We start from the raw sequence: 24,783 nt of genomic DNA on the forward strand, positions 1-24,783 counted from the left end.
AAATAGGTACATTGTCACTAGATCTGGAATTCGTCTGCATGCTCTGCAAATGTCAAAAGATGACAAATACAAGTCAGTAAAGACATCAATGTTTGTTGCATCAGCGGGTTGGTGCACTCGCTTCATGAACCGTCATGGTCTCTGTCTTCGTCAGCGAACAAAGATAGTGCAAAAGCTGCCAAGATCTGGAAGAAAAAATCGAATCTTTCCAAAGATTTATTATAAAATATCGAAAAGAATATGCATTTGAACTGTCACAAATAGGAAATATGGACAAAACACCAATGACATTCGATCTCCCGAGCAACAGAATGGTAACCGGTGTTGGTGAAAAAAGAGTTTTAATTAAAACCACTGACCATGAAAAAATCCATTTTACGGTGGTTTTATCATGTTTGGCAAATGGATCAAAGCTCCCTCCTGTTGTTATTTTTAAAAGAAAAACCTTGCCTAAAAACATGAAATTTCCTGCTGGTGTCATCGTATGTGCACACGAAAAGGGATGGATGGATGAAAGTGGGACTATTGAATGGCTGAGAAAAGTGTGGAATGAGAGACCCAGGAGCACTTTTCAAGAAACCTGCTATGCTCATTTGGGACATGTTCAGGGCACACAAGATGGATGAGGTGAAAAATGTGGCCAAAAATATGAAAACTACTTTGGCTACAATACCTGGAGGCTTAACTTCAGTTCTACAACCGCTTGATGTCTGCCAGAACAAACCCTTTAAAGACAGGCTACGCAAAATGTGGTCTGAATGGATGTGCTCCGGCATGGCGAAGTTGACAAAAGGCAGGAATCTTAGGAAGCCCGAAATCAATCTGGTCGCCCAGTGGATCAAGTATGCTTGGCTGTCCATTCGCTCGGAAATGATAGAAAAATCATTTAGGAAATGCTGTATCAGCAATGCACTCAACGAGTCAGAAGATGATGCCATATTTGATGATGATGGCACAACAGAGGCTGATGATGAGAAGGAATATGAGTCTGAAGACGACACTGCTGACATCTATGATGACAGTGCAGATGCAACTGTGACTGAAGCCGAGTTTAATGAACTGTTTGGTGAATCAGAGACTGATTCAGACTTTGAAGGATTTTAAGACTTTCTAAAGTCTCATATTGTTCTAAGTTACTTGTTTTAAATATCCATTTACTGATTTTAAATATTGACTGTCATTTTGAAGGTGAATACATATTTGTTCAGTTATTATTATAACAACAACAGCTTTTTCGTTAGATTACATTAAAATAATTCTAGCAAAACTTTTGAGTGTTTCTTGTGATGCCAGCTTTTGAAATATAGCGGGGATTGGCAAACTTTGGCTCCTAGCCCATTAGGGTAAGCCACTAGCGGGTCGGGACGTTTTGTTTACTTGGAGCATCTGCAAGCACAAAGCCCCTCAGCTCCCAGTGTCCGTGATTTGCCATTCCCAGCCAATGGGAGCTGCAGGAAGTGGCGCATCCCGCAGCTCCCATTGGCTGGGAATGGCAAACTGCGGACACTGGGAGCTGGCGCTTCCCGCAGCTCCCATTGGCTGGGAACGGCAAACCGCAGACACTGGGAGCTGAGGGGTTCCATGCCTGCAGACGCTCCAAGTAAACAAAACTTCTAGGCCCGCTAGCGGCTTACCCTAACAGGCCAGGAGCCAAAGTTTGCCAACCCCTGAAATATAGGGTCAGCTTATGAAAGGGTCATACAGTTTTTGCTATTTTTACCTAACCACCTTGGGGGATCGGCTTATAAACGAACAGGCTAATGAATGAGTATATATGGTAGTTCATTTGTAAAATAAAGGTGAAAATGCTGAGTTTAAAGATGAATAGAGACTACATGATTAAAATCATAAGAACAACAAACATATCAAAAAGATAAAATTTAACAGATTGGTTATATGTGACTCAAGATGGGGCTTAGAATTCAAAGCATCATGTTTCCCACCCACAAGCATTCTCCTTGCATACTACATCTGTAATCAAATTGATTCCTTCCTCCACAAGAAAATTCTGACTGTTTTTGTAAAAAAGGCCGGTAATGTGGTGATTATGATGACTGATTTAAAGAACTACCGCAATTTAGTTTCTATTACAGGGTCTTCAAATTTCCTGAAAACCAGTACCTATGGGGCTGATTCAGCCCATTAAAGACAATGCGAGGGCACCCACTGACTCTAATGGATTCTGGAACTAGCCCTTTCTATATTAAGAAATTTCATAGAAAAGAAGCAGGGTTCAAGCAAGATTTGCAGAACTTAAGTGGAGCTAAACACATTTCCTTAAAAATCAATGTGTGCCCCTCATATATGGTTTGGGGCTTCCTTTCTATCAGTGGTTTTGCAGTACACAGAACTTTTCATCCTTTTTTGAAAAATGAAGGATGAAAATGCTTTTTTCAACTATAGATTTTTCTATTCAGCAGAATTCAGATGTAAAGTATAAAATAAAGGAAAGTAAAATCTTTAAACTTTTTCCAAAACTTCAAGTATTTGCCTCAAACTTTATAAAAAATACAGATATACAAGAGAACATCAATACAACACATAGGCGGAAGTTCCTTTTTTCTCATCACCTAAAGTATTAAAAAAAATAGGCATAGAAAAAACACTGAATAGTCTGTGAACCCAATGCTCAGACACAAACCTTTAACCTTAGAAAAATATTATAGCACATAATTGAGGAATTATCACAGAGTTAGCATCTGAATCAAAATATACATTCATATGTATAATATGCATCAGATTGTACTATGTTACCCATTCATATATTACTTAAGTACATCTTAACAATAAGTAGTCCGGTGTTGTGCAGAAAATACTCATTATCACTGGGCAATTCCTCTCTTGCCAGCTTACACAGTTGTCCCACCTAAAATGGAAGATTGTAAAGAATATTTTAATATTCTGGTATGGATGCTTATTCAGATCTATACATCTCTATCCTTTACTACAGCTCCTCCCTGCCCCTACGGAAGAACAGATAACCTTTGTCCTCTCTCACTGCTCCTGCTGTGGGCTCTTTAGGATCTCCGATGGCAGAGGCTGCCCAGGGGATGCACTGATGCTATAATCCTATCCCTCTTTTGGGTCTGCCATGCCCTCCTATATAGCCCCCCCCCCCCCTTTGCTGCAGGGAAAGTTGCAGCTGCCTTGTACCACTGCAACTTTCACTCCCACCCACCATCACACTTTCTGACACTGAGGACCTAGGAATTTTATCATTTCAATGGTTTATTTCAAATTTGTGGAAAGAGTAGGCATGCTAACTGTTAACAAATATCCCTTGCAAATCTAGAAAACAATGCTAAGATTGGGATTTTCAAAAACAAAATCTGCTCTCACGGAAGTCAATAGTAAAACTCCCATTGACTTCAATGGAAGCCAAGTTAGGCCAGCTGTAAGCACCTTTGAAAATCCCACCTAAATATTTAATTCATTATTACATTTGCAGTTCTTATCGGGCACCATCTGACTGACTGACCATCACATCCATGAATTTTCAACTTTAATTTCAATTTCATTAAGTTTGTGTCTGGGAATAAAAATATTTTAAATATAAATTCATATTCAGGACCCTGCATTCTTCAGGGCAGAGATAGTGTCTTCCACTCTGGGAAGCACATAGCATATTGGTTGTGCAATTGCAATACAAAAACTAAAGATGAACAATGAAGCTGCAATTACTACTCAAAACATTATAGGTCTTGCAACTATTTGAGTGGAGTAAATTGAATTCTTTAAACCAGGTGCACTATATTTTATTATCCAAACTCAGAGACTGAAACAGATATATATAGGTCACTTATTCCCTCCATGCCCATCCACCTACATACACTACACACATTTTCAGCTAATGTTTTCTGTGGTACAAAAACAACAGCACCAAAGTATATAACGTACAAAAAGAATGTACAAGATGGTTTTAATTTATATTACAAGAAATAAGAAAGTGCTGTTTCAATCAGGATCTGCCACAGTTCCAAAAAGAGAACAAAAAAGCTAGTGTAATTCTTACCATTAGCTTTAAAACAGAGTTGCTTCTTCTTGTAAGCTGTGTAACCAGCTACTGATCCAACAACTAACAGCACAAGCACAGAAATCACAGGTGACGTAACTCCAGCAATTACTCCAGAATCTATTGGAAGAAAAAACGTATTTTCTTCAGAAGCAACAAAAGAGCATCCTTATTATAGAGTACATAAAGTGGACACTGACCCATAATAGCAAATCATTGCAAACACAGTTTGACACGAGAAAGGGTTCATACAACTTTTGAATTTCATTTGCAGCATGAAATAAAACATTTTTAAAAATATATATAAGGACCAGAAACCACAATATTACTACAGACAAGAAAATAGTGACTTATCTACACATATGTTTTATATGGGTTTTAAAACTCTTTTGGTTCAGCTAAGACTGTCCTAAATATACTATAAGATAATATGTATATAAGTGTTTACTGACCAGTGTTTCCACCATGATTGACATTACTCTCCTTTTCTCCTGGAAAAGAGGAAATAACTTCATTGTTGGAAGAAACCTTTTGGAGAAAAGTCACAGCTAACATACAGCAAAACAACAACAAATCCCATCCAGAGGCAGCCTGCAAAATGATATTTGGTTAGAACTGGGTAGTGGGTGTAAGGAAATGTGGGTTCTAATCCTGATTTAAACCTTAATTTTTTGGAGGCACATTGTGTCACTCCTCTGTCTTAATTTCCTCAGAATGATAATACTGATCACCCCCACCCAATAAAATGGGGCTGAAACTGCTTATCCACCTTCATAAAAAATGTTGTAAATTTCAAATAGACAGCTGCCAGCATGGGGTATGAGACAGCAGAGTAGCCAGAGCACTGCGACACTTTGGCTAGTCTCCACTGACAGACAACCACCCAGGGAGCCATTGGCTAACTCACTATAGGTCCAATGCTTCCACCTTGACACCCTCTGAACAGCCCCTTAATCTGTAAGTAGTCCCACTGAATTCAACCGGACTATGGGCCCAATCCTGCAAGGTGCAAAAGACCCTTTCCAACCCAGCAAAGCACTTAAGCACAAGGTGGATAAAAATCAATGATTTAAAAAAAAATTAAAAAATCGGATTTTTTTTATTTAAATGGGATTTTTGATAAATTTATAGCTCAAAGGTATCTCATCATGGAATAAGGATTATAAATTCTAATTCTATAGTATGAGACAATATATTCATGTAATGTTTAAGAAAAGTTTTGTAAATGAGTTCCACTAGTTCATGGATTAGGGACCTAATTTTATGGGGTTCCACAGGCTTCTGTATAGATTATTTAGGTTAATCTTTCTATCTACCCAATGGAAGTCAGTGCTCAGTCTAGAAGATACCATCAGAGATGCTTAGTTTTGCAGTTCTCAAACTGTGGATTTGTGTCTCCAGAGGTAACATGCTTGTTAACAACAAAAATGTTTTAAAATAAATAAATAATATATAGCAGTGAGAAATAATAGACCTCAACTCTATTGTCCCTCTGCAAATTTGTGTACACAGAGTCAATCCCTTACCTCTCTCTAAAAGTGCAAAGTCTCAAAAAGTTCAATGAATAGAAGATTGTTGGGGGTGGAATAGAGCTGGACAAGGAGAAGTCTGGAGATAAATGTGAGAAGCGAGGGACATACACTTGTTTTGTTAAAATATTATATGTTTGCGGTTGAAGAAAAAAATCCAGAATACTTAACATTGTTGTTTTAGTTAAATAAAACAATTTAAATGTCTATCTTGTGATGTTCTCCTCTTAATACAACATGGCAAAAAAATCCTCCAAATATTAATGATTAACCTGTGGAATTGGAGATACTTCACCTCCCAATGACTTCATAAATATTTGCTTCAATTACCTTCAGTAAATTAAATAACCAATCATTCATTTTCTGATATAGCTGTAAAACTAATCTGAAAAGTTTTCAAAATAAATCATCTGTTTAAAAATGTATAGTGTTTACCTTCTAAAAATGTAACCTACATCTATCTCTGAGTTGTGAAGAATATGTATTAGGATTATAACAACCAACAAGAATGCACTTTTATGTAGAAAACCATGATTAAATTGAGTCTTCCTGACTAGTGATTTAATTCAAATCCATCCTGCTTAACCATGTTCTTAAAGTGATTTATCTCTTCAGGATTGACCACTCGACATCTTTTAGCACTATTTGTGGAGCAAGAGATTGCTCAATATGTGTAAGAGTAGGAGAATCTGGCCCTATACCAGCTACATACAAGTCTAAAGCAAAAACAGGCAGCTGTGGGATATGACTATATGAGAGAGGTTGTGAAATATTCAACAGAATTGGCATACAGTACCTGCAGGCCTTGGGGGTAGAGGTTTCCCATCATTGAGATCTAAGTCACTGAAGCGGTCTGTAAAATTAGATTGTTATTCATTATTCAAACTTATCTGAAATTTCAGCTTTTCCCCCTCCCTTCCACTACCATGACCTGTTTATTCTTGGTGTCCTAGGAGAGGATCATTCCCCCAGGATCCTTAAGTGGAGGCAGACCTTTTGGGCATAGAGCCCACTTTGTGTCTTTCACCTCAAGGTCAACCATTAGAATCTATTTGAAGGCTAGAATTCCAGTCATGTCAATAGAAAATTTTTGGTTCCTATCCATTCCCAGGATAGGTGCAGCTAAATTTGTCAACAGGAGTGGAAGGGAAAACAAGATGATTATCAACATGATTTTAGGTCCAATATCTTGTAAATTGTTCAGGCTAGTTCGACTTTGTTGGACAGACACTGAGACCCAGTAACCTTTTTCAAAAAGTGGACCTGGAACGTTGAACAAGCAAACAAGCACATAGCAAACCAAAAGTTCCCTACAGTGGTTAATAAATAAGTGCCCCATCAGAGTATTGTGATTAATGTATCAAACTTCCAGGAAGCTGCAAAGAGCGAGCGCAATAAAATCCTGCAAGCATAAGCAAAATCCAGCTAGGAAGCTTTATAGACTAAGATTAAGCAAAAAAGGAAGCTCTGTGAAATTAGATACGGACTTGTAGTTACTATGCACTGCAACCGGATACTTCTTTAGGCTGACTCAAAATTTGAGTCTAGCGAATTGACCACAATTAGGACAACTAGCCACATAAAGAAAAGATGAGCTGGGCACAGGTGCACAGTTCATAAGATCAAAACAACCACAAAATACCACACGAAGACATTTGGCCACCTTAATTGGTTGACCTGCTTTGGAACACTGCCAAAAAATAATGTATAAAGAGGTGCAAAGGCGCAGGTGTCTGTCTGTGTGTGTATTGACCTAAAAGAGATCTCTCTTTGATCAGGCTCACACACACACCCTGAACCGAAGGGACATGTGCTTCACCGACTATCTGTGCCAGGCCAATGCGGAAAGCAGTCGACTGAAGGGTAACGTATTCTCGGGAAAATGCAGGGTAAGGTTTTGAAGCAAAGAAGTCTGGTTGTGCTTGGCCTGGTTAATCTTAAGTCTGTATCGATACTATAGTTTAATTATACTAGTATATTGTTTAGAAATAAAAGTAAGTTGGGTAATAGTAGTAGTAAATTGCTTAGGAATAGTAGTAGTAAATAGTTACTCAATATATAATAATTGTATAGGTTCTGGTGCCTTGCTGGGAACGGGCACAGCACGGTTAGAGCTAGTAGTTGATAAGTGATAGTAGCTTTGCATGTCACTGTGCCTGTCTTCAGTATAACCTTTTATATTAATCCTAATTCAGTGCTGGTCTTTAATTATTCTCTTCTTATTCTGTCTATGTTGCTTTTATAGTCGTAAATCATTAAAAACCTTCTTTGAGGAATAATTAGTTGTTTTAGTTTCTCTTTTGCGGACACTACTCAACCTCATTACATCTGTGTTGGGTGGTGGGAAGTAGTGATCACCCAGGGTACAATAAGGGCCCTAATTCATGTCTCCCCCTTCCATAATCTCCACAAGTGTACCATCCATAAATAAATGAATACAAATCTGAATCAATATAAATAAAAATCTGACCTAAATAATTTTTGGTTCTAACATTTTTAGGAGAAAATATTCTTAACAGAATTGCTATACCTTCCTGGTTGCGGGTGAGCAGGTAGATATGGCTGAGGTTTTGGGTGGTCGTCTATTGATAATAAATATTATTAGAAGGAAGGAAGGCCAAAGTTTCAAAAGTGCATACAAAAGTAAACAAGAAGTGTAAAACTTTGGGATTTTTATAGTCCATTGCTGATTTTTCCTCTAATAGATTCAGAAAAGGTCCTCCTCATTAGTTAAAACAGTCGCAAGAAGGGCCAAACATCCTGAACCTGATTTTCTTGGCATCAGAGAATTCCTGCTGACTACAAAATGTTAGTCAAAAAATTTCAATCTTCAGTGAAAATAAGAAAAAAAACCCACCACAATTTTTGAGAAAAATATTTTGCGTTTTTTAGCCAGCTCCACCATTATGAACATATCAGATACTGACATCAGGGAAGGATTGTGGGATATTATGGGTATCATGCAGGAACCAGAGACCAAAATGTGGATGGAAAATTGGCTGAAGGAACCAAAAGTAAAGCAAAATAATAAACTATAGTGGATTGAATTGGGTATTTTATTTATCTAAAAGAGATATTAAGGCAACACATTAATAAAATTAACCAATAATAATAATAATTTGAAGGAGCTTCAAACACCAGTATGAGCAAAAAATAATAATAAAGAAGGGCCTAAAAAGATTAAATAAAATAAGTATGGGGGGGACGGGACAAAACGAGATTCAATTTTGAAAAATATAGACTAACATCTGAGGAAACAGGTATCAAATGGAAGAAAGAAACCTGGAAATGCTAAAAGATGTAGGGATGAGAGAGGATAGTATATCATGCCTGATTTTGAAATGTGTGTTATACGACAGTAAAACAAGCCATTGCAATTTTTTGGCCTACAAATGCAAAGGCATAGTATAACAGAACCAGGAAGTAATAATCCCTCCGTACAGCCCTGATTCAACAACATGTTTAAGCACGTGTGTAACTATAAGCATGAGACTAGTCCCCATTTATTTGGGACTACTCTTATGCTTGAAGTTACAAATATGCTTAAGTACCTTGTTGAACTGGGACCTATGAGATCACAGCTGGATTAACTGCACACAGCTCCAGGCTCCTCACTTCTAGGAAGACATAAACAAACTGAATACAGCTACAGATATAACAAGAGGAATTAAGGGGTTGATTTATGAGAAAAGAATAAGAGTTTGGCTAAGAGATGACTAAATGGGCAAATATTTATAAACATGTAAAGATATGGACTAATATTTTAAAATGTGCCTATGATTTACAATCCTAAATCCTGGTTCAAAAGCAATTAGCTGCTTAGGAGTCTAAACACCTGTATCACTTTAGAAAATGGGACCTTAGGTACTTCTGATAATTTCACCCATGGTTATTAGTGTTTTCAATCTCTAATTTCTAGTAGTCTAACCATCTTAAATCTGATGCTGGGGGAATTATTTTCTGAAATGTGAAAGCATGATAAAAAGCAGTCTAACATACTACAAAACTTTTAGGGAATACCACCACCAGGGGCCTCTCTTAAATAAAGGTCTTTGTCTAAAAGAAGACAAAGAAGAGAGTAAACAGAAGGCACTTTGGAGAAGGAGTGAAATGGTAGTTTTAAATAGGAAATGTAAAGCAATTGTTTAAGAAGAGTGGAAATATGTTGGGGCAGGTCATGTGCAAGTGCTTTAGCAACTCACAGAAGATGACTCAGTATTTTGAGAATTTTACCTCCACTGCATTACATAGAAAGAAGGATTATTGCCCACATCATTCTCCAATGCCTTGCTAGCAAAATTTCAAGACAGTTCTGTGTGCTGGGGATATATGGATGAGCTGCATTTCAGTTTACAGTTCCAAAGTTTTCTTCACAACCATGAAGGCTCAAAGCATTGTATCTTTTAAAATAAACGTTTAGATTCCAGACTAGCCATTCAATCTCCAAAATATTTCTCATCAAGCATGACGATGGAGAAAGTAACAGTGATGAAGAATAAGGGGAAAAAACATTTTTTAAAAGCTGTGGTGTTTTAGTTAGGAACAAAAAGGTGAGACATACTGGGACACATGTTTTAAATAGTTAATTTTAAATTAATTTTAACTCAAAGTAATTCACAAATTTACGTGAAGATTCTTATAAAATTTTGTCTTTACCCAGAATTTATGAGCTGTAAATTTGGGGCGCTATACCAAATTCTTTATAAAACAACGAGGAGGTTGAATCTGTGCTGTAAATAAAAAACTCAGTGAAATGTGGTGTCCAGACCAGCATATCTATAATAGATACACAAGCTATATTTTATATGTCAAAAAATAAATTTTAAAATCAGAAATAAACATATTGATCCCATAAGCATCTAATAAAAATAAATATTTTCATTATCATAGTACAATGTCCAACAACAAATGCAAACCAAAATTAACCAGTTGCAGCCTCATTTATTTTTAATGCACAAAAATATTCTTACCATCATTGCCATAGCTTCCCGGCTGCGGCTTGTGAGGAGGACGTGAGTGAGGTTTTGGATGATCATCTATTAGCAATAAAGATTTCAAGATTTTAATAATCTTTACCTTTTGGTCAAACACTGGACACCTTTGTTCTCAGCCCAGGAGCACATTTTTAGAATGTTTGAGCAAAAACTGTTCAGCTACTTTGAGTAGGAATATAGTGCGTGGGGGTGTGGGGGAAGACACATTTAATCAGAGGACAGAGTCCCCAAGTGGCTCATATGCCTTTCTGGGATCTGGTGAAAATCAGTTTTGCTTTGGAGAAGTTGTAAAGATTTTAAAACATGCTTCATGCCTGTGCATTGTTTTTTGTTATACTAACAATCTGCCAACATTCCATTGGTGCTGCACATGTGTGCACGCGAGTTGAGTGGAATTTTCGATTCAGTAGACAATCTCTCAACTTCTATTGCAGTTGCACATGCACAGAAATGTTGAGTGGAATTTCATTTAGAGTGTGCAGGTCTGTGTGAAATATGGTCTTTGAGGGTGAGTATGGAATGAGGCGGAGCTCTAAAAGGACAGTGACTCCTTCTGAATAATATGTAGAGATACATAAGGAGGGGCTCCTTAATCTAGAAGAACCCCACCCCATTCACAGAGACATAGAACCCCACCCCTTTCACCAAAGATGTAGTGTAATGAAGCAGGGAAAGTGGGAGAGTACATCTATCTAGATTTTTATGAGTAAATGAGGCAGCGATCCTGCTCCATGCACTATATTATTTGTTCAGTGTATGGTGTAAGAGACAGAGGTAAGAAAGGACTTTTGGCCTCATGCAATGTGGGGGCTGGGACACTGCAATGTATAAAACATGAAGCCATGCACCGCATAGTGACAATTCAAATATTTAACAGCTGCCACATACATAGAACAATGTCCAACTTGTGCACTGAATGAGACAGGATTCCTGAGGGGGAAAAAACTGTGATTGTGTAGTGAAAGACTTTACCATAATTCATAGTCACAAGGGAGCTAAATTAAGATTTCATGGAAACCTTATCCATTTCCTGATTCTGAATGCTTCATTTTAGAACTTTAATTTTCTTTCAGTGTAGTATGTGGAATATCATAATCAAATAAAAAGTATTTTTAAATGGAGAGAATGAGAAAAAAAGATTTACCCTTTTAAAATTAGTTTGTCACATCCAATCTCCTCCAGAGTTTATGGCTTTAAAACTTTCTAGTCCTCCTTTACCATTCACAGCTCATTTCTGTTCATTGGCATAGCCTGTTGTGGAACTATTAAAAGCCACGCTAACAATGAATGCCAGAAGAGGGGGTCCATCAAATTTTAAAAAGTCCCACGCATATAAGACTTCAGTCTCAACACTAATAACATTTTTTAAAAGTCATTTGTTGTGGACTTGTCTTTTCCCCTGCACAAATGTTTAGTAAGGCAAATACAAAAGCTACAGTTGTCTATTTGTATGTTCCTTGGGGATTTCAGGGCAGGTAAGAGATTACCAAAAATTATCAGCCAATACAATTTCAGTGTTGTCCAGTCACTGTCTAAAGCCATATTATACCCATTAAGGAACTCTTATTATTTGGTAACTGTCCAAGAGAGTTCCTTTAATACTTTTTCTTAACCTATACAGTACTTGATACTTAGACAGTTATCGCATAAACTTGATCTCAGATGCTGCACATGGCACACATCACGATGAAACTGGTAGAAACTACAAATGTGAGATCATTGTCATGAACCATTAGCCAATTTAAATTTATTACTCACCAAACACTGGCCTTTTGGTAGCCGGTGGAGGCTTCTTGGTAATTGTTTCCTCTGTGAGACACAGTGAGACCATAAAGTCAATACAAACTGAAACACTTTTCAATACATCAAAGGGAGGCATCTGTAAATCTTGATAAATATTCTAGATAAAGAAAACTTAAGCATCACTGAGACCACCAAGATTCTTTTAAAATAGAACCTGAATATAAGCAAATTTTTAAAAATAGTCTGATTATCAAAAGTGCTATATCCAGCATTTCCCATTGACTTTTATGCATTTCCTTTAAATTAAATTAGTTATGTTGTGGTCCAGTTTTCATAAAATGGAAAATGTATTAAAGATGTAGCAATAATATTAAACACAATAGAGCAAACAAAATCCTTTTTTTCTTCTTTTTTTTTTTTTGCAGTTTTACTTACCTGGATGATCAAGAGCATCAGATAAATCAAAATCACCTTGACCTACCAAAAGAAACCACACATTAATGTCTGTGTATAGGAACATTTTATACCTATTTCAGTTAGTGTGGTGTTCATTTTTATGTGTGTGAATCACCGCCAGAGCTCTGCTGGCAAGGCATAGGATGCAGGCACCTAGTGGTGGAAAGTCCAATAAAGGGGTACATGCCAGAGGAAGCTGTTCATGAGCCCAGCTCTGCCAGGGGGGCCTTTGTGTGATCCCACAAACCAGCCCATTCAGTTCAAAAGGGAAACTCACTCCAATAGAACAGGAAGGATTTGGCCCATAATCAAAATGTAAAAATTCCTTTGAAAAGCATGTTTTGGTAAGTACAGCAGCCAGGAACCCACGGTGTGTCCAAAGAAACAGAAACAAGATTTTGCACAGTACTTTCAAACTGTTTGCTCAGAGTGGCACTCTGTCTCCCCCCAGTGGTGGCTAGGCCAGCTAATGATTGATGAGTCTGCTTGGTTAAATGAGATGTGTCTTTTTGCTCCTGGAGTAGAGGCTCGTGCATTAAGCTCCAGAGGTCCCAGGTTTGATCGCCCCTGCCAACAACCCTGGGTGAATCGGTGTCACCAGTGGCATGTTATACCACAGCCAGGAAAAGTGATTTTAATAAATTCATTAGTGTTTTAACAGCTCAACTTTACAGATGTGGTTAAAAGTTTTACTGACACACCTGCCTTAAAATCACTTGTAAATTAAATCTGCCCAGTTTAACTTCTTCCTCTGACATATGGCAACATTTACAACTGTCAAAGTGTGTTTGTTATCTACACCCATTTGCTCTCCACTGCACCCTGAAACATATGAAAGAAAAACAACATCTTCCTGCTCTGTTTTAGGTGTTAGTGATGTCATTAATTGTTACAAGAGAAAAAAACACCATCCTGACATGAGGACTTGGCAGGAAAATAAAGCTGGGAAAGATTTAAAATATTGTATCCTAACGGCTTGTAACTGAGTCTACTGATCTGTTACTGATTTGGGATTTCCTTTTTGTTGTTGTGGTTGGCATTTTTTGCTTTAACTGAAAAGCTTTTGTAGATCACCTCTTTATGAAATAAGCAGCCATTGACTTTCATGCAGAATGCAGCACTATTTGTCTTCATCCACTCCTTAATATCTGTTTAGACCAAACACAAGAACAGCTGGCACAAAGTGAAAAAAAAGAGTTTCTGGGAGTCAAAGTCATGGCTTTTATTTCCAGCTCTGCCACTGACTTTGTGTGTGATCTCAGGCAAGTCACTTGATCTGTGTCTGTTTATCAGTCTGTCTAAAGGGGATAATAATGCCTAGATCTTATATAGCTAGCACTTTTCATAAGTAGGCCCCAAATGCTTTACTAAGGGAGTATCATTATCCCCCTTTTACAGATGGAGAAATTGAGGCATAGTGAGGGAAATAATTTTTCCAAGGTCACCCCACAAACCAATGGCAGAGTCACGAATAGGCAACACTGCCTCCTATAATAGTAGAGTGGTACTTCTGTAACTCACAAAGCTCTTAGAAGGCTTAATAAACGTTAGTAAAATACTGAGATCCTCAAATGAGAGGGATCACAATGTACAAGTTTAAAATTTTTATTCTTGTATTATACTTTAATTGAAGTGCATGTTTTGAGGACTTAATTATATAACCACACACTCTGACAGGAATGATAATATATGGCTGGAATTCCAAAGAATGAGCTATAAAACAAGACTACCCTTGTCCAACAGTATGTTGTTTCTGAAAACCTATACTACGAAGGGGAAAGTAGGTCACAAAACCAGACCATCCAGTTAACATAACTTAGTAATATTTTCTCTTATTTAACTGACTGAATATTTTAGAACATTACACACCATCCAGCTATTACCTCCCCTGCCTTAGGGACTGATCTAATCCTGATTGAAATCAGTGGGTTCTTAGATTTCTAGTCCTAAGCAATAAGACTTAAGGTTTTTCAGTGATGGGCTGCCAATATTTTAACAAAGGTCTCACACAAAAATATTCCCCTTAGTTGCAATTACCGTGAAGGTTTATGATGGCAAGGAGGAGGTGTGAGAGCATGGGGAATCTGTTTGTTTCATTAACCATAATAAAAGCAGGGGATACCCCATACATACACATACACTTAAGCATAGTGCAAACTGGTAGCATTCTCCTCTTCTTGCTCCTAACACAATATATAGAAACTGGTTCTGGTCCAAACATCCCCTTCCTGGAGTTTTTCTTTATTGTAAACTTTAACAGCAGTAGCAGCAAAACATAAACTTAAGCCGGATTGTCCTTAGGGTTTTTGCTTGTATAAACCTTCTGTTTTGATACCTAGTTTTTATTGTCTCTGAGAGATGCTGAAAAGCCTCAATACACAAAGGTATTTAGGTTCCTAAATTTTGGGTTTAGGTGCCTAAATCCCTATTTTAGGCTCTACTGCAGTCCACACAACTCCTGCCAAACGCTGTTTTATACTACATTTTATACTTGCAGATATTAATCTTCTAGGTAGGCAACTGGGAAATTAGGGCCAAACTCTACCTTCAGTAATATCCAGACAGCTCCACTAACCCCACTGGCTTCAGTTATGGAAGCCTAATGCTATAGATTTGTACTTAGTATGCTTGCTCTGTCCTAGAAATTGCAGTGATTTTTCTTAAAAGCTTCCATACATATTTTTGTTGTGAACGTCTGTACTGATTTTTTTCCCTCTGACTTTGACGTTGCACCTATTTAACTATATTCTCACAGTGATCCTTGTTCAGACTTGCAGACTGAACTGTTCCAAAGACTCAGACTGACTTAAACGAACTCAACCACTGACTAATAGTCATATAATGAAAATAAATTAGACCAAAATATTCAAATGGCACCCAGTTTAGATATGCAAATCCACCAATGTGTATTCACTAGTTATGGTTGTTCATGCACAAAGAACCTGAAGTGCAAGCACACTAGGGATTTGTGTACCTAAGTCAGGTGACCAGAAAATGCATACAAACTTTTGCTCATATCCATTATTTGCAAATTTGGCCTTATGTAGACAATAATATTTTTACCATATGTTTAATTTAGTTGCCCAATTTAATTTACCTTGTGTTCAAAAGATCCACCAACTTTAACTGTACAATTGGCTGCTTGGATAAAGATCAGCGTATCATAATTTCATAGAAATTTGGGTCTTTAAGGAACCTTGAGAAATCATCAAGTTGAGCCCCTGTGCTCAGGCAGGACCAAGTAAACCTAGACCATCCCTGACAGGTGTTTGTGAAACCTGTTCTTAAAAACTTCCAATGATGGGGATTTCACCATCTCCCTTGCAAGCCTATTCCAGAGCTATAGTTAGAAAGGTTTTCCTAATATCTAACCTAAATCTCCCTTGCTGCAGATGGAGCCCATTACTTCTTGTCCTACCTCCAGTGGACATGGAGAACAACTGATCACTGTCCTCTTTATAACAGCCCTTAATAGATTTGAAGTCTATCAGGTTGTTCTCTCCCCTCCCCCCATCTTCTTTTCTGAAGACTAAACATAGCCAGTTTTTTAAACCTTTATAAACCTTTTATCATTTTTAATGCTCTCTTTTGGATACTCTCCAATTCATCCACATCTTTCCTAAAGTGGGACACCCTGAGTTTGACACATTACTCCCGGTGAGGCATCACCAGTGCCGAGTAGAGCAGGACAATTACCTCCCATGTCTTACATATAACACTCCTGTTATAGACCCCAGCATGATAGTAGTCTTTTTCACAACTACATCACATTATTGACTCATATTCAATTTGTGATCCACTAGAATCCCCAGATTATTTTCAGCAGTACTAACAACTAGCCAATTATTCTGAATTTTGTAGTTGTGCATTTGATTTTTGCTTTCTAAGTGAAATACTTGCAACATGTCTTTATTGCATTTTATCCTGTTGAATTCAGACCAGTTCTCTCATTTGTCAAGGTCATTTTGAATTCTAATCCAGTCCTCCAAAATACTTCAACCTTTCCCAGCTTGGTTCCATCTGCAAGTTTTATAAGCATACTCTCAATTCCATTATCCAAGTCATTAATGAAAATATTGAATAGTACCAAACCCAGAACTAACCCCTGTGGGAAGCCACAGGATACCCCCTTCCCCAGTTTGGGAACAAACTATTGATTACTACTGAGCATGGTCTGTTAATCAGTTTTGCAACCACCTCATAGTAATTTCATCTAGACCACATTTCCATTGCTCATGAGAATGTCGTGTGGGACAGTGTCAAAAGCCGTATAAAAATCAAGATGTATCATGTATACTTCTTCTCCCCTATTCTCTAGGCCAGTAACCCTGTCAAAGAAGGAAATTAGGTTGGGTTGGCATGATTTGTTCTTGACAAATCCATGAAGGCTATTACTTATAATTCTACGATCCTCTAGCTGCTTACAGATGGATTACTCAATAATTTCTTTCAGTATCTTTCTAGGTATCTAAGTTAGGCTGACTGGTCTATAATTCCCTGGGTCCAATTTGTTCCCCTTTTTACAGATAGGTACTATGTTTGTCCTTCTCCAGTCTTCTGGGACCTCACCTGTCCACCATGAGCTCTCAAAGATAATTGCTAACAGCTCCAAGATTGCTTCAGCTAGTTCCTTACAAACCCTGGGAAGAATTTCATCAGCCCCTGCCAACTTGAATATATCTAAATTATCTAAATACTCTTTAACCTGTTCTTTCCCTCTTTTGATATGCGTTCCTTGCCCCTTTTTGTTAATATTAATTATATTAAATATCTGGTCACAATTTACCTTTCTAGTGACAACTGAAGCAAAGTAGACATTAAACACCCCAGCCTTCTTGATGTTCTCCATTATTAGCTCTCTTTCTCTAAGTAGTGGGCCTACACTTCCCTTTGTCCTTCTCTTGCTTCTAATTTATTTATAGAACCTCTTCTTATTGCCTTTGATGTCCCTTGCTAAGTGTAACTGATTCTGAATCTTAGCCTTTCTGATTTTGTCCCTACATGCTTGAGCCATTCTTTTGTACTCAGAAATGGTATCCCTGTTTGACTTTTTGTAGGATTCCTTTTTGATTTTCAGCAGAGACATGACTAGTTTCTGCAGACAGCAAACACAGCACATGAAAAAAATATTGCTCGAGCATGCAGGAGTGTAATCAGGAAGGCCAAAGCACAATTAGAGTTGCAGCTAGCAAGGGATGTGAAGGGTAACAAGAAGGGTTTCTCCAGGCACGTTAGCAACAAGAAAGTCAGGGAAAGTGTGGAACCTTTACTGAATGAGGGAAGCAACCTATTGACAGATTATGTGGAAAAAGCTGACATACTCAATACTTTTTTTGCCTTGGTCTTCAGAGACAAGGTCAGCTCCCAGACTTGTGCACTGGTCAGCACAGTATGGCGAGAAGGTGAGCAGCCCTTAGTGGTGAAATAATAGGTTAAGGACTATTTTGAAAAGCTGGACACACAAAATTCTATGGGGCCAGATGCAATGCATCTGAGGGTGCTAAGGGAGTTGGCTGATGTGATTGCAGAGCCATTGGTCATTGTCTTTGAAAACTCGTGGTGATTGGAATAGGTCCCAGATGTTTGGAAAAAGGCAAATATAGTGTCCATCTTTAAAAAAGGGAAGAAGGAGAATCCAGGGAACTACAGACCGGTCAGCCTCACCTCAGTCCCTGGAAAAATCATGGAGCAGGTCCCTAAGGAATCCATTTTGAAACACTTGAAGGAGAAGAAGGTGATCAGGAACAGTCAGCATGGATTCACCAAGGGCAAGTCATGCCTGACCAACCTGATTGCATTTTATGATGAGATAACTGGTTCTGTGGATATGGGGAAAGCAGTGGATGTGATATATTTTGACTTTAGCAAAGCTTTTGATACAGTCTCCCACAGTATTCTTGCCAGCAAGTTAAAGAAGTATGGATTGGATGACTAGTCTATAAGGTGGATAGAAAGCTGGATAGATCATCAGGCACAATGGGTAGTGATCAACGGCTCAATGTCTAGGTGGCAGCCAGTATCAAGCGGAGTGCCCCTGGGGTTGGTCCTGGGGTTGTTTTTTTCCCCACATCTTCGTTAATGATCTGGATGATGGGATGGGTTGCACCCTCAGCAAGTTCGCAGATGACACTAAGCTGGGGGAGAGGTAGATATGCAGGAGGATAGGGATAGGGTCCAGAGAGACCTAGACAAATTGGAGGATTGGGCCAAAAGAAATCTGACGAGGTTCAACAAGGACAAGTACAGAGTCCAGCACATATGATAGAAGAATCCCATACACCGCTACAGGCTGGGGACTGACTGGCTAAGCAGCAGTTCTGGAGAAAAGGACCTGGGGATTATAGTGGACGAGAAGCTGGATATGAGTCAACAGTGTGCCCTTGTTGCAAGAAGGTTAATGGCATATTGGGCTGCATTAGTAGAAGTGTTGCCAGCAGATTGAGGGAAATGATTATTCCCCTCTATTTGGCACTGGTTAGGCCACATCTGGAGTACTGTGTCTAGTTTTGGGCCCTCCACTACAGAAAGGATGTGGACAAATTGAAGAGGGTCCAGTGGAGCGCAACGGAAATGATTGGGGGCTGGAGTAGATGACTTATGAGGAGAGGCTGAGGGAACTGGCCTTATTTAAGCTGCAGAAGAGAAGAGTGAGTGGGGATTTGATAGCAGCCTTCAGCTACCTAAAGGGGGATTCCAAAGATAATGGAGCTAGGCTGTTCTTAGTGGTGGCAGATGACAGAACAAGGAGCAATTGTCTCAAGTTGCAGTGGGGTACGTCTAGGTTGGATATTAGGAAACACTGTTTCACTAGAAGGGTGGTGAAGCACTGGAATTGGTTACCTAGGGAGGTGGTGGAAGCTCCATCCTTAGAGGTTTTTAAGGCCCGGCTTGACAAAGCTCTGGCTTGGATGATTTAGTTGGGGTTGGTCCTGCTTTGGCCAGGGGATTGAACTAGATGGCCTTCTGAGGTCTCTTCCAATCCTAATCTTCTATGATTCTATGATATACACACAATTACTGGTGAAAACTTCAGTGAAGAGCAGGGTTCGTAGGTGGAACATTCAGGAATCATCCACATTAGCCACTAATGAAACAAGTTCCATTATCACCGTCAGAAACAACCAGTGCTTAATTTGTAATGAAAGTGGTGCTCAAATAATTAGGTGCTGGGGACCAAACAATTCTTTTACTTTCATAACTGACGTGGCGAGTCCAGAGGCGTCGGGTCTATGAACTGCCAAGCCTAGAGGTGCAAGGGCTAAGCCCAGTCATAAATTAAGCATGGATCCTCTCCATAACAGGCTGGCCAGCAGGCCCATTTCAGATCAGTGTGTAGGAGAGGTAAGAGAACCACTTTCCTTACAAACAGTAGAAGTTCTGAATATGATTCTCTGTGTACTGTGTTGAAGTCATAGCTCAAGGAGCTTAACTAATACTAGCCCACAGATGATTGATCAATTTTGAGGGTAGTAGTCTTCATTTTAGGCTAACATGCTAATAAAGAAGAGATTTCTAGAGCTAATAGGTCTACACTACCTTTGCATATACACAGTTTATTGAATCATTCTGGGCACAGATCTACTTTACTCAATTGTTGGTTTTTTTTAGCTGCTTAGCAGTGGCGTAGGTAGGAGTGGAAATGTGGGTGGGCCCCAACTTTTGGGTGGACGGGTAATGACAGACTGTGCTATCCACTGGCCATGCTGGCTGGCTGTGCAGCCTGCCTGGGGTGGGGAGGGCTGATCTCCTCAGATGTGCCTTGACTCTGCAGCGGGGGAAGAGAGGGAGCCGTTGCCGTGTTGCAGGGTATGGGCTGCTGCCCTTCAGCTGGGGGCTCGCGTCTCCTACGGCCCCCGTGCGGGGTCGGCTCTGGCTGCACTGCGGGGGCATGAACAGGGGCTTGCCTGTGTTGTGAAACTTGGCCTGGACTCTGTACTGAATTGCCCATCAAAATGTATCCTCTCCAGAGAGTGCTGCAAAGAGACTGGCCTTGCCGCTGCCTTCGGCCGTGCAGGGGATGAGCTGTGTGGAGAGCACTGCTGGCCAATGGGCAGCCCCTGAGCACCTGCTAGCTCAGCTTCTCCCCTGACCCACACCCTCTTCCTAGCACTGGTGCACCCAAATGCAGGGCTTCACCTGCCGAGCTGGGCACGTGCATGTGGCGGCTCAGAAAATGGCAAGGCAGAGCTGCTGGAGTGTGGCTTTCTGAAGGGCGGATGTGTAGCTTCATCCTGGATTTTGGGTGCTGTAGTGGTGCTCTGGGTCACTGTGGCAGTTCTAGACCTACTCAGATTTGGGTGGGCCTGGATGCCAAGTGTGTGGGCCGTGGCCCACCCATGGCTATGGCCCTACTGCTTAAAAATGGCAATGGCAATGTGGCTTTCCAAGTGCCTCTGTGTACTCTGCTGAAAAGCTGTTTTAGACCATTTTACAGCAACACTCCTACAGTCAGTGAATCATAGCCATAACTAGGAATTTTTACAGTAACATAGATGTCTAAGAGGAGGCAAATTGCTTCCATTTATGCTTTCTTTTTGTGGGCTAATTTTATGTGGGGTGGACAGATTTTAAAGTCAACTCAGAATTACTATCACTGTAGTCATTCTAATCACAATGATGTGACCTTTTTTTTAAAAAAACAAACAAACGTACACACTTTTTACTTTTGTGCTCCATTCATTTCCAGTGAGTGTAAGCTGGCAGAGTGACTCAGCAGACAGAAAGCAGCATAACGAGCAGGAGCCTATCTCTGTCAGTATAATCAAACTAAGTTATCTTAAGCAAACCAACATAAAAGATTCCCTAACTTTGGGCCTATCTGGGCTAGGAGCCCTATGTTCTCACAAGCATTCTCTTCCTTCTGTGTCTCCTTCAGCTGCCTGGGCAGAGGAGGGGGCACTTCAGCAAGGTGAAGGGCAAGTGAAGCTAGAGTTAACCCTTTGTATATTGAGAACCAAACCCGTTCACTGTCATAGGAAGCAACAATAATTTTTACACCATAATTATTTTGAACTTTATAGAGGTGTCTTAGGCATGGGTCCTAGTTATTCCTTTCCATCTCTAGATTTAGACCTTGAGCCTGCATTTGGATCCATATGGGCAGATGCATCTCCCCAGGCAAAGCCTCAGGGACCATACTCTCCAATGGGACTCTGTGCAGGCATAAAGGTCTGCCTGAATGGCTCAGGTTACAGGACTGGTGTCTACAAGAAACAAACATCTCCGTTATTTAAAGTGTGTGTAATTGTTTTAAAAATGAAATATAAACAGAGAGATAAAATCAAAATGATATGCTTTAAGCTATGGTAGATAACTCTAGTCACTCTGAGTTAATGCATTAAAATATTTGGATTTGGATTTAAAAAAAAAATAAAAATGCTAACTTGAGACCACTTATGCCAAGACTGGGTTAAGATCTTACAGATAAGCAGAAAAAGGCAATTGATAGTCTTTATGAGGGGGATCAAATTTTGTTATTCCTCCCAAGGGAAAAGCAGCAAAGCTAGCAAATATTTAAAAAAGGATTTCCTGAGCATATCTTGTGGCTGGAATATTTTGTTCCTGCCTTTGAAGCTAATAGTTACACAAACATAAAATGCTATCAAACTGGCAAAGCTCCAGGAAGAAAGAGGATTGAGTGACTTGTGGTGAGGATGGAGACAGACTAAAACATGAAGGAAAATATTGGTTAAGCTGCTTCTTTCAAAGGACAGATAAGGACTTTTTAAAAATGCTTTACCTCTGAAACGAACTTCTAGAAATAGTTATACCATGAGGGAAATATGTATTTAGGTCCTTATCAAGCAAAAATTTAGATACTGCATAATTTTATTAACGTGAGTTATTCTATTCACTTAAATAACACTACTCATATAAGTGAAGTTATGCATGTACATAAGTGATTGCTGGATTGCAGTCTTAGAGGAACAGTTTTAGAAGAATGTCAATGTGATTTTTTTGATGTAAAGCTACTATGGTTTATATTACCTGGTGAAACTATTGTAACTAAACTGTGTTGTGCTCCCCCCCAATATTGCAGATTATTATCAAAATTCATTCATGTAGCACTGTAAAATTAGTGTGCCCTCGAAATATTAATTAAGATCTGTTCTTTGTCGTTGAGAGCAGAGCACTGATACACCTATTAAAAATGTATCAGTTTGAACTACTGTACTTTTGCTAGTGTTTTGGATGAAAAAAATTACTTACAATAAAAAAATAACTGAAAACTACCAAGTAAGAGAGCCGGACAGGACAGGAGAGATGACAGCCACATCCTGTGTCTGTGTGGTATGCTTTGTATCAAGCCTTAAGATAAGAAACTGCCATCAACAAGCATTTTTATGGCATATGATTTTAATGAGGGTGTGAAGAAATAGTAGTTGCTAGTAGGGGTTGCCACCATAATTTACCTTGAAAGAATCACTAACCAACTGGATATGCCAGATAACCGTATTGGTATATTACTACTGAAGCAGCTCTGGTCTTTGAGCAAATACTACTTTATCCTGGTTGAAGAAAACAGAAGAGTGAGACAAGAACTAACATGTTTTAAATATAGCCTATGCGTCAAAGAAATCTACAGTAAAACATATACATTATTTTGGGCTGTGGCATAGCTAGGATAGATTTGAGTAATATTGCTCTTCAGCTAATACCAAGCCAAACTTATACCACAACTTCAAGTAAGTTCAGCACTGTCGCAAAGAGATCATTTTGATCCAGCAGTAAGTACAATTTCAGCGATAGCTCTTTTAACGGTGTACAAAGCGAGAGCTTTTCTTTATATTCACTGGATAAAGTTCTATGGTGCAACTTCAGTTTTGGCCTTTTGATGTCATAAAGGTAAGGAATAGCCTAACTGTGTGTAGTCATTTATATCTGTCCAAAGTGGGCATATAACGCTACCAAATCAGAATGCACAATGGTGGCATTTTACACTCAGGCTATGTTTACACTTAAAATGCTACAGCAGCACAGATGGCTAGGGAGGGGTTCTCTCATCGCTGTAGGTAATCACCTTCCTGACAGGTTGTAGCTAGGTCAATAAAAGAATTCTTCCATCGACCTAGCACTGTCTACAGTGGTTAGATCAGCCTAGCTACGTCTCTCAGGTGTGTGGATTTTTCATACCCCAGAGAGATGTAGCTACGCTGATGTAAATTTTCAGTGTGGACCTGTCCTCACTCTCTGCTGGAGCAAATTACTACACAAGGAGCATAGCAGCAGAGAATCAAGGCTTATGTCTTCTCTATTTTATGCTACTGAAGCTACATCTACACTACCAACACTACAGCTACAGCTGCACTGCTGTAGTGTAGACACTTACTATAGCAATAAGGATTTTTTCCCCAGTACAGTAGTAAAGTAAATCCATCCTCTTGAAAGGCATCAGCTAAGCTGATTGATGCATTCTTCTGTCAACCTAGAAGCGTCTATACTAGGCTTTAGGTCAGTTTAACTATGTCTCGCAGGGGTGTGAATATTTCTTACCCCTGACCAGTATAGCTAGGTCGACATGACTTTTAGGTGTAGACCAGGCCTGAGAAAATGGGCTCTATAAAAAAATGCTACTGTTGTGCTGGAGGGTACTAGTGGCTGCCAGCAAATGTGTCTTTGATCAATGGGCAATTACACACCTCACTGAATCTGATGGGTATGCTAACTATCTTTCATTCACGCCTAATGGATGAAGTAATTAAACACTTTTATGGAGTAAGATAGCTGAAACAATAGAAGCCATCAGCCCAGCACTGCATGGGAAGACATGAACAAGAACTAACTCAGGGAAAATAAGAGGGGTTTCCCTGGCACTGACTGCAAACACACAGGCTAAGGCACTGATTGGTGGAACTGTGTGTGTGTGTGCCCAATGTGGACAGGACCAGAAATCCAGCAGAAAGCCTGAGAAGCACTGTAGCATGGCCTGGAGAAGGCACAGAAACAGAGCTCCTTGAAGCACAGGACTGGCTGGGAAGCAGGCTTGGATTTCTGAACAAGGAAATTGCCTCCTGTTTGTTCCTACTGGGATCAGAGAAAGGACTTTGTG

The 24,783-nt window shown here is 39.3% G+C and overlaps 1 protein-coding gene across 1 annotated transcript; it reads right to left on the reverse strand.

Moving 5' to 3' along the window:
* Positions 1-2,529: 2,529 nt before the first annotated feature.
* LOC117878613 (glycoprotein Xg-like) lies at positions 2,530-12,798 on the reverse strand. Its single transcript, XM_034772978.1, has 7 exons — positions 12,714-12,798; positions 12,294-12,344; positions 10,512-10,577; positions 6,338-6,394; positions 4,465-4,503; positions 4,013-4,132; positions 2,530-2,570 (listed from the first exon to the last, which is right to left on the reverse strand). The coding sequence occupies exons 1-7, from the start codon at positions 12,796-12,798 to the stop codon at positions 2,530-2,532; spliced, it is 459 nt and encodes a 152-aa protein (XP_034628869.1).
* Positions 12,799-24,783: the final 11,985 nt, after the last annotated feature.

The sequence above is a fragment of the Trachemys scripta genome, chromosome 1 (assembly GCF_013100865.1).
Source record: "Trachemys scripta elegans isolate TJP31775 chromosome 1, CAS_Tse_1.0, whole genome shotgun sequence".
NCBI classification, from domain to species: domain Eukaryota; kingdom Metazoa; phylum Chordata; order Testudines; family Emydidae; genus Trachemys; species Trachemys scripta.

Bases quoted from the DNA above. Each gene is read 5' to 3' on its own strand.
- LOC117878613 (XM_034772978.1), bottom strand. From the start codon at position 12,798: ATGTTCCTATACACAGACATTAATGTGTGGTTTCTTTTGGTAGGTCAA. The intron at 10,578-12,293 runs GTGAGTAATAAA...TATTGCTAATAG, and splicing joins TACCAAAAGGCCAGTGTTTG to ATGATCATCCAAAACCTCAC. The intron at 4,133-4,464 runs GTCAGTAAACAC...TTCTTCCAATAG, and splicing joins CAATCATGGTGGAAACACTG to ATTCTGGAGTAATTGCTGGA.